General features: G+C 29.2%; 1 protein-coding gene across 3 annotated transcripts; it reads left to right on the forward strand.

Annotated features, from left to right (window-relative positions):
• Positions 1-1,082: 1,082 nt before the first annotated feature.
• LOC123295286 (lethal(3)malignant brain tumor-like protein 3) lies at positions 1,083-10,991 on the forward strand. Of its 3 annotated transcripts, none has more exons than XM_044876571.1 (8): positions 1,083-1,115; positions 3,508-5,605; positions 6,478-7,029; positions 7,362-7,590; positions 7,725-7,760; positions 8,872-9,183; positions 9,257-9,470; positions 10,287-10,991. In XM_044876571.1, the coding sequence occupies exons 1-8, from the start codon at positions 1,084-1,086 to the stop codon at positions 10,879-10,881; spliced, it is 4,068 nt and encodes a 1,355-aa protein (XP_044732506.1). In that variant the 5' UTR covers position 1,083; the 3' UTR covers positions 10,882-10,991. The 3 variants fall into 3 exon arrangements, with proteins under 3 accessions (XP_044732506.1, XP_044732507.1, XP_044732508.1); XM_044876573.1 differs by lacking the exon at positions 1,083-1,115 and adding an exon at positions 1,728-1,890; XM_044876572.1 differs by lacking the exon at positions 7,725-7,760.
• Positions 10,992-11,212: the final 221 nt, after the last annotated feature.

Raw genomic sequence — 11,212 nt, forward strand, 5'->3', positions numbered from 1 at the left:
TTCCTACGTCTTTGATTTCAGAATGGTCATATTTTTCGCAAACAGTATTTTAAAAGCAGATATTAACAAATAAAAATCTTCTAAATCGCAAGGTGGTAGAGGAAAAGTTCGAAGATATAAAATGGTTTTTTGAAAGCAAACAAATTTTTTTTCAAAAGTTAGTTTAATAAATTTGTTACAATATCAGATCAAAAATATAAATTCCATAATATTATCGCTTTAATAATCAACATATTTGTGGAACCAAATATACATAATATATTGCTGTTTTCTAATTTATGACAAATTTGCGAAATTTCTGAAAAAAATGTTTCAAACAAGAGTTTTTTTTTAAAACTAATACTTTTTGTAATGTAATTTCTATTTTTAAAGATTTTATTTCCAGTATCGTGATATTTATTTCAATTAACTTTTCTTGTTAACATGATCTGATATTCAAACACCAAGGACCAGTTACCAGGCTAAGTTTTAAGAAAACAATAAAAAAAAGTCAGTGGAATTATTGTTCAATTATGTAGAATCTTTAAAAAGCAAGTAAATCTACTAATTAGTCAGATAGGTCTGGCAACACTGATATGGACTTTAAAAATCTACAAAATGAGCCATTTTAAATTTGACTAAAATCCACTTTTAATAAGTGTATTTAGTAAAATTTGAAATTTTAGCTCAAAATTTATTAGAATTCATACGATAAATTGAAAATTTAACTTTTGAAGACTTTAATTTATAATTTATTTTTCTATTTTTATTCTCACGTTAATCATAAACAAAAAAGATTAAAACTTTTAGTATTTTTAAATTTCGCGCGTATTTAATACCAATTACGTTTGAAAGATAATCCTGTTGCTTAATATACTTACAAAAACACTTAAAACAGTAAAAAAAGAATAAAAAGTAATAAAAATCAAAACAGAATTAATTTTTATTAACGTTTTTAATAATAATTATTAATTTCATAAATATTAATTTTATTAAAAATATTGTAAACAACTCCAGTCATAGCCAACGTTTTTTTTTTGTACAACTCATTTAAAATCAAGAAAGCAAAAAAATTTTCATCTTAATTTTCGAGTAAAGTTGTTTATGTATTTTCAACTAAATAATATTATGAATAGGTAAGCTAAGTTCAATGATTAATTTCTTATCTAATTTTCCAAGTAATCAAAGCTTATAAAAACAAAAGGATAATACGCATGTTAAAATATATTGAATAAAGTAAGAAAAATTAAGAACATTTTGTTTGGAAAATACAAATCGAAATACAAATTGTGCGAATTATCCTATGAAATGTATTAACTTTTTTATGTTAATTATTTCCCCTTGTGATTTTCATAAATTTAAAAATAGTCGTTCTAACGTGAATGTAGTAACGTATTGTAAATGGATATTTTAGATAAAATACGATTAAAACAATTGCAGTTTAAATTAAATTAATGAATTATTATATAAATTAATTGAAATTAAATCATTTCATGATATTGAAATAATTTCAAACTCGATTATTGTATGTTATCAATACAAAAATCAGCCATTTCGTAAAGAACAACGCACTCCCTTCTCACCTCCCACCACATCTTACCCTGATTCATTACTCTTTCAACGCTTAATCTGAGAAGATATACAAAATTTACTTTTGTCATAATTTTGTTTAAAAAAAAAGTTTGTTATTTTTAAAAAGAAGAATAATCACGTAGAATGTAATCAAATATTATTATTTGGTATAAAATTGTTTAAAATGTTTATATGCCAAATAATTTCAACAAATTAGTAATTTGTTATTTCAACCTTTATAAAGTTAAAACAAGTGGACATTGTGCCAACTAAAGTATATTCATAATAAACATTCGCTAAATACAAGTATGAAAACAAGTTGAAATAAATAACTTTTTGGTAAGTTTAGATTTATATTTTATAAATATTAATCATTCATGTTTGTTTATTCATAATTGTTTATGTTTTCCAAACTTTGTAAATTCATCAAAGTCTACATGAGGCTATGCATTGTTTAGAACAACAATAGTATCTTGAAATGTGAAATTTATTTTCTTTAACAATTATTATTTTTCTTGAAAATTTTGATTTTTCGTAAGTTATCAAGATTTTTATTTTTTAATAAAATTAAAGTAATTTTTTCATAATTGGTCTGAAATTGTGAGGTATTTTGCATTTATATAAATATCATTGACGCTATATAGGTATAATAAAATTATAATGGGATGGGGGAAAATTTTTTTTCTACAATGTTGATAGGTATGACAATAATATTTTGAAAAATGAGTCAATGCACTCCTAATATTTCAGAAAAAAATGGTATTTTTCTGAAAGCTAATCATTTTGTTGACACATTTCATTTTTAACTAAACCATAAAAATACTTTTAATTACTTTATTATGTCTTTTTTATGAATTTTTTAATACTTTTTACACGATTCGATCATAGGCAAAAAAGTAAATACTAAATTGTATCAAATTACTTACTTGAAATCTTTAACCATAAGTGGTTCGATTTTAATTTCACAACATTTTTCTTTTGTTTCTAAAATTTATTAGATTTGCTACCAAACTAAATTTTTCAAAATGTATATTTATTAAAATTGGTCCCGATTTCGATAAGGCATTTTATGGCATTTTTCTAAACATATTTTATATTCAAAGAAAGTGCAAGCGATTAAGTTTTCGTTTCACAAGCTAAATAATCCTTAATAATTAAGTCTCTGCATTTTGTTTGAAAGTATTACACCAGTAACTTATAAATTAAAGGAATTCTTGAATTATACTCTCTGTTCGTTGTAAAACTAAAGCAAATAAATATAACCCTTTGTAGGAACATTTAAAGTGCAACCTTCTCAGATTTGATCCGGATTCTCCACAGTTTCATAATATAAACGAATATAAACGGATATTTCGGATATAAACGAAAAATGTAAATTTTAGGAAAAGGGACATTGGATTGACATTTTTAATGAAAACATTAAAAAAATTCTAAAATGAAAAGAGTATTTTTAAAGCGGGGACTTCGGTTTTTAAGAACTTCCCTTACGAATTTTCTGCAGCGTAGTAGTTTACTTTCGAGAAAGAACAAAAACGAAAGAAATTATTATTAAAAAAATAAATTGATTATGATCACTTTGTATACCATGTGCAGAATTGAATACTTCAATTTTTAATAATTTTATAAGCGGTAGCCCTAAGCATACTTCTCTTAGAATTTTAAATGTCACGGTGAACTAGAGTCGACCCCAGCGAATTAAATTTGAAAACACTTCTTGTAAAAAGAGTACATACATTTTCTGTTAAAAAAAAGATTTAAATGATTTCATCAAAATCAATTGGAATCGATTTTATCCCATGTGCCGGGCTCTAGTTTAAAATTGACTTAATTAAGTCAACTAATTTTTTAATGCTATTAAAGAATTAATCGTTTTGAATTTAAAAATAGATTTTAATAGTTAAATTAATTTTACAACGATAAGGAAAGTAAATTTAAATCCAAACATAAAATTTTCAGATATTTTTCAACTAAAAAAATGGAGTCAAATACGGGCAGTAGCGTACGCTGCACAATCGAAAATATGGATACAAACCAACCAACGGTATCCGGTGTTGTCGAAACAGTTCGAAGTTTACCACCATCAGTTAATGCAACATCAACAATTCTAAGCAAACCAATTCCATTACGACCGGTTGGGCTGGGATCATCACGTGTGGTTGTTATACAAAGTCCAAATTTAAAAGCATCAGAATTTACACAAGGATCAAATGGACAAATAATGCTATCAGCATTAACACAAAAATCTGCAACCGCAAATAAATCAATACCGTTAACCAATTCCATAATAATTCCATCATCGAATGCATCTCTCATATCCGGCAAATCGCAAATTATGTTACAAACCCCTAAAAATATTGTGCCTGTAACAGTTTCTACTTCGACTGGTAATAAACAACAGTACGCGTACTTAAGTACAATTATGAAACCAGTAACTGCCGTTAACCGTAAAACAAATGAGAATCAAATTTTAACACATCTATCAGTCGTACCAGCACCAACAAATCAAAAAATCGTTTTTAAATCAATTAAACCGAAAGTTCAAACAAGTACCGTGCGACGATTATCTGCAGAAGCTATAAATCCGTTAAACACACCAAAACCCGTTACCCAACAAACAATTCCTACAACCATTAATTCGAATAATTTATTTCTTCCTATTTCCACAGCCACACGTTCTCCTATTATAAAACCTAAACCTTTAAGTTCTGTAATTAATTTAAAAATAACGAATGGTCAAATACAGAGTGAAAATAAATCGGGCATAACAGTATTACGTGAAAATTCGTTTCCTACTATGGCTTCTTCACAACAACAAGTACCTCAACCGCCTAGACCTCACCAACCTCCACCCTTACAATTGTTAACAAAACCAATGCCATCAATGCCGGCACCCACAATTACCACAAGTTGTGTGAAAATTCCAACTCCAACAGAAAAAGAAATCCCACCGATCATAACAGCCGAAAAAGAGTATACGCTTTCTATACCAGAGGGAAATACAAATTTTCTCGATGCTGATTCATCAATTGAATTGTCAATAAAAGAAAATTCGACTGATACCGTGGAAGTAACATGTACTATATCAAACTCGAAAGAAAAACCGAAAAACGGTAGTAGTAGTGGAAATGGTGATAAAAATCGAAGTGATTTGACGATCGAGAAAAATAATAATACGGCAGCAAATGAACCATCAAGTACACCGAAAAAAATTCATGAAGTAGCAATTTTAAAAAAACCGCGTCTATCGTTACAAGATACAGATTGGAAAAAATCACGTACTGATTTTGTTTCAATTCTTGATCGGGATAAAGAGAAAAAACCGGATGAAATAGATACGGTCAAAATCGTTCCGCTAAATTTGGAAATGAAGAAAAAAGAAAAAGAACCAGACATTCAAGAGGCAGTTATTGAGAATAAACTGCCAGAAATAACGAAAACAATTGTTACAGAACGCCGACGTAAATCGCATAATACAATTTTAAAGGACGATGATGAAATCGAATTCACGTCAAGTATGTCACCAGAATATGATGATCAAGGACCACCAAAATTTAAACCACATCTAGATACAACATTCAAAAAATTATCTATGCGTAAAGAGTTAGCAACGAAATCAAAGTTGGCCGTAGATGATATACAAATTGAGTTAATAAAAAAAGAGGAGCCACCATCTGAATTAACATCTGAAGAAGATTTTGATTTAATCAAAGCTTTAGAATGGGAAGATGGTATTGGTAAATTGCCTGGAAGTGATTTAAAATTCCATATCAATGAATTTGGTTTTGTACAAATGGTTACTGACAGTGATATTGAACGTATCAAGTCATCGTCGACCGCTATTAATAAAATGGAAAATAATGGATGTGAATTTACAAAACCAATTAAGAAATTAGATTCAGAGATTGTTTTATATTGTATTGCTTGCGGCTGCTACGGTTGTCGATCGGAATTTATGTCGTCAATGTTTTGTTCCACATCATGTTCGGAACGATATTCTAAAGAAACTGATGCTAAGAATAAGAAAAAAGGCGATAAGAAACCAGTTAATTTAAGTGTAAGTTATATTTTTAATTAATCGAATTGCTAAATTTTAATTTCGTGATATCAGCTGCGAATTACAGTTCTGAATGGTAGAAAAATTCCATTATAAATCCGTCATTTAATCCAAAAAAATAACGTGACTCCGAAATAGACGCCACTTACATCAAATTGGAGTTCCTTCAAACAACAAATTTAGCTCAATTTGTTAATTTTCATGTGGGAATTGTAATTCTCTTTTTAACTGGCAAAATTTAGTTCTCTTTTTAATTCGCAAATTATCTCGTTTCTCCATTTATATCAACGATAAACAATGAAAAATTGGATTCGATTTACAAGTTATCTAATCAGGTTTTTTTAGGTTACAAAAGTTTCAGTTAAATGGGTCATTTTGTATTAATTTAAATATCTCTGTAAAGACGGGCATTTATTTATGTACAACATATTTATTTATATATTTATGCATAAATTATATCTGCTCTAGTAGAGATGCGTCCTATCTTTTATACACAATAACATTGTTTACATATTTATCTTTATTTGTATTGCCAAATACATAGACGCAAATATTCCGCGGAATGTTAGGATATCAAATAAGGACTGAGGAGGACCAAGAGAGCCTTGAGGAAATTCGATTGTTGTAAAGGGCGGCGAGTGTAAAGGATAATTTGGGGTGGTATGTGTTTATAGATTATCCAGCGAAGCGGGTAAAAAAAAATTAATTCGTTTTGTCTCGAATGACACTTAGAGCGTAGTCATGGCTCATTTTTCGTGTTTGATACCGGTCGATTAATTGATTCTATAGTTTTGAGATTGTTACGTACCTATTACAAAATTCGTACATCAGAATTTTTCGAAATCGATTTAATAGAATAATGTCTTTTACAGAAAAAGAAATCTTCTAATGAATTCGAAACAACGTCAGCAAATATAAAAACAGAAGTCGGTAGTTCAAACGGTACACCAGCCCAAAGTGATGATGATAATACATCAAACGATACGACACAAGGCCGAACATACCCATGGCTAACCGGTAAAAAAGGTTTTTCATGGGCAAAATATTTAACACATATTAATGGCAAATCAGCACCAATAAAATTATTTAAAGAACCATTTCCATACACAAAAAATGGCTTTAAAGTTGGTATGAAATTAGAAGGTATTGATCCACAACATCCGTCCCATTATTGCGTATTGACTGTTGCCGAAGTATTAGGATACCGTTTACGTTTACATTTTGATGGATATCCAGATAAACATGATTTTTGGGTGAATGCCGATTCATTAAATATATTCCCAATTGGGTGGTGTGATAAAAATAATCATAAGCTATATCCACCAAAAGGACATTCTCAGGATGTTTTTAATTGGACGACATATTTGAAACAATGCAAAGCACAACCAGCTCCACGTGGGTTGTTCTTAAATCGTCCAGAAAATGTAAGTAAAACAAGTAAGAAATTAAATATTTTAAAAACCACGTATATTCTTTACGTGACGTTCGAAGTTATTCTTCTTTGGTTTGTTACGAAATTAAATCTAAATTATTTCTCTAGCCTGTTTTTTCCTAAGCGGTACATTTTTAGACCTGCGATTTTTCGTCATTAGTTAGCACGATAAGTTTTAAAATGACGTGTAAATCATAAAAATTAATAAAGGAATAAGAAAAATCTTGCCATGTGACTGAAAACATCTTAGAGAAATAATTTATAAAATTCATTCCACTTGTTTTTCCAACTAATATAATCCTATTTTTTTTTTTTTTTTTACAGTCACCATGTCCAAATGGATTTAGACTTGGTATGAAATTAGAAGCAGTTGATAGAAAAAATTCGTCTCTAGTTTGTGTAGCAACGGTTTCTGATATTATGGACAACCGAATACTTGTACATTTTGATAGTTGGGATGATATTTATGATTACTGGGCAGATCCTTCATCACCATACATACATCCTGTTGGATGGTGTGAATCAAAGGGACATAGTTTAACACCACCAAATAGTGAGTATACTTTTTTTAAACATAAAACTTCATTAGTTTCAAAATTATTTCCCCCAAAACACAACAACAAAAATCACAGCATGCTATTCTAATAATTGGTACAAATTACAAACTCCCAAATTTTTTTGTTTTAGAAATCTACAAGTTTTCCCAACAATACGATGGATCAAGTAGGTTTTTCACTAATTCATTGATTGGCGTGTGTTGTATTGTATCGTAAAATGTCACAGAGTGGAAACGAATTCTTTGAAAATTGTCTTCATCCATTAAATTTCTTTTGGATCGTTATTTTTGACTCTTAATTATATTTTTTGTAAATGTACATTGTTTCAATGATCGGTTTTTTTGAAGTAAATATTAATCTAGCAAAAGGAGGGGTTTGATCTGGGAATTTTGTTTTTTATGTAGATTACGCATGATAAAAAGAGATAGCTACCTAAAGATAAACTAAACCTTTCAAATTTATTAAGAACTTAAATGAGTTTTCGGTGTTTTTTCGTGAAAATGAATGCTTTTTAGACATATTCACAAATAATTTACTTGTTTTTTAAGTTAATGCCTTTAAGCGTTTGGAAACTGTTGTGCCATAATGATTCTACTATTTCAACTTTCCTTTGACATGGGTCTTCACTGAATAATGCCTCTAATTTTTGGTTTTCTCTTTATTTTCAACATTAAAATGAGTATTTTTAATACATTTAATCGTCAAGAGAATTGTATAAGCTTAAAGGTGTAGATTTAAAAAAAATTAATGCAATTATTATGGAGTTGCCATCATTACATCAATTATCATAATCATTATTATCAAAAAAGATCAAGATAATAATTATCATTTATTGAAGAAAAAAAAACGAGACATTAAAAAGTCCTTTAAATAAAAAAACCAATGTTGTATCTATAGAAGAAACTGTATAAAAATTATAACTCTTCTTGATTTACCCTGAAAGGACCTTACAGAATCCTTATGAAAAATGACTTTGTGTTGAAATTTTCACTTTTGGATCTAAAACATAAAATTTTTCTAATCTTTAAATTAAATTTGTGTACTTGCTTTTTAAAATATTTGGAATTTTTTCAATTTTCAATTATTTTTCCTTTTATAGCGATTGTAGTGGAAATAAACTTCCCAGATAATACACTTCCGTGATTTTTAGATTTTCCCCAAGTATTATTGTCTAGCTTAAATTTCTTTCAAGAAGCTCATTTTCATCATTTTCCACTCTGTAGTATCGTTTTAAACATAATGAATTTATAAAAAAAAATTATTTAATTTATTTCAAGGTTTTAAAGATCCAGAAACATTCACTTGGGAAACGTATTTAAAAGAAACAAAATCACAAGCAGCGCCTGCGAGAGCATTTAAACAACGACCTCCAAAGGAATTTAAACGTGGTATGCGTATTGAATGTGTTGATAAACGTGTACCGCGGTTTATTCGTGTTGCAACTGTCGACGATGTTCGTGATCATCAGATACGTGTTAGTTTTGATGGGTGGCCGGATAAGTATAGCTATTGGGTTGATGATGATAGTCCAGATATACATCCCGCTGGTTGGTGCCAAAAAAGTGGTCACCCGATTCAACCTCCGTTAAGTATGTAATCTCCGAAAAGGATTTTTTATTATATTTATAATGATATAAATTTAATGCTCTCTTATAATTTTAGCACCGGAAGATATTTATAGTTCAGAATGTACTACACCTGGATGTCGAGGTTGGGGTAATGCATTAGGACCACATTTAGAAGTTCATCATATAGCCGCTGCGTGTCCATATTCTGATGAGAATTACGATAAAGAATTAATTTCGGATCGATTATTGGGTGACTTGAAACCTGAAAAACCTGACGAAGCTGTACCGTTATCTAAAGAACCAAAAAGGTATGTTTTATGGTTTTGTTAAGGATGTTTTTTTATGTTTTTCTTAGAAGGATTAAATATGACAATAACTTTAAAAAAATAGATTCCGTGCTCGGTAATTTGTAAATTGCCTGCAATACCTTGTACAAAAATTACAATAAATATTCACTAAACGGTTACAAATTGATCCAATTATTTGCATAATACTACTGAACAAATACTGAAAGGTCTGAAAAAAATTTCCGTTGCCAAATGACACTGAATCTTTACTTTACTTGAACAACTCGAAAACTTGGTTCATCTTGCTATTAAACAATAATTTTCTGAGATATCAGCTGAGATTGCTTCGAAATGCCGCCCTTCGAATACATTTAAGGCGACAGGGGTGCATGTTTTTGTTTCGGATTTTGATGAAATTTGGTATTAGTTAATTGGCACAAAAAATAATAAAATCGGGTTTATTGAGCGATTGATAGTTTTTTAATAATGGCTTAAACCTGTACCATAGCCTTTATTAAGGAACGATTCTGGAATTATCGCGAAAAAAACTCATCTGATCGTCAAGTTAACTGAATTTTTCTTTTTTAAATAGTTGACTTCTGTTATAATAGACCTCCTGATCGCATCTCATTAGATCTGCGCTTGCAATTTTCTTTACCGGAAAAATACATCGTACCAATAGCATAAAAAATATAGATAACTCAATGATTGAGTATTGAAATATTATTTGTGATGTGTACCGAGTGTCATCGAAGGTATTCGGAAAACATTTATACTGACTTTTCCCGGCGAATATATACGAATTATTATTTATATTTATTATTTAATTTTTTTTAGACATGCAGCAGATTCTACAACTGCAAGTTCCACAATTAAAGAAAATAAATATACGAAACGAAAAAATTATAACTGTGATAGTGATGACGAATGGTCGTCTATACGTGGCGCTATGAATGTTGGAAATATTGACAAATCAAAACCGAGCAAAAAACGAAAACGTACTCAATCACAGGATCAAGACGACGACAACCACCCATCACTTAACAACTTTGTATCAAAATTAATGGTACGACCTGATGCAGATTTATTAAAAAGTGTTACGCAAGATAATTACGATCCAACTTTAATACCAGATCCAAATAAAATCACTCCATTCCGTTGGGAAAAACATTCAAAGAATATCGCACCATATGTAAATAATGTAAAAGATCCACGCACATGGACCGAACATGATGTTGTTGAATTTATTAGCACAATACCAAGTTGTAAAGATTTAAGTATTGTGTTCTCAAAACATCAAATTGATGGCGAGGCATTGTTAATGTTATCACAACATGATTTAACATCCATATTAGGTTTTAAATTAGGTCCCGCCATTAAATTATATAACAGTATTGTGCTATTAAGACAAAATGTTTTAATGTGTTGTTAAACGAGATTTAAAGAAAGTAAAGAGAAATATAACGTTGATTGTTTCTCTTTAATGTGTGTTTTTCTTTTTTCGAAAAGTGAAAGAAATTAAAAAAAAATGTGTTCAGACTTCCCCCGTTATTCGTTAAACTATTTATATAATTTTTCTTCATTATTATTTAAATGCTATTTACGTAAGACGTAATTTCATTTTCAATTGTAAATAGATATCATGACTTATTTTTATTAATCATATTAAGAATTTTGAATAAAATATTATTTTCTACAACTTTCAGTTGCGTTTTATTTTACTAAGTACCCTGAGACGTTTGTTCAAAATTCCCGTTCTTATG

Source organism: Chrysoperla carnea, chromosome 3, assembly GCF_905475395.1.
Source record: "Chrysoperla carnea chromosome 3, inChrCarn1.1, whole genome shotgun sequence".
NCBI lineage: Eukaryota > Metazoa > Arthropoda > Insecta > Neuroptera > Chrysopidae > Chrysoperla > Chrysoperla carnea.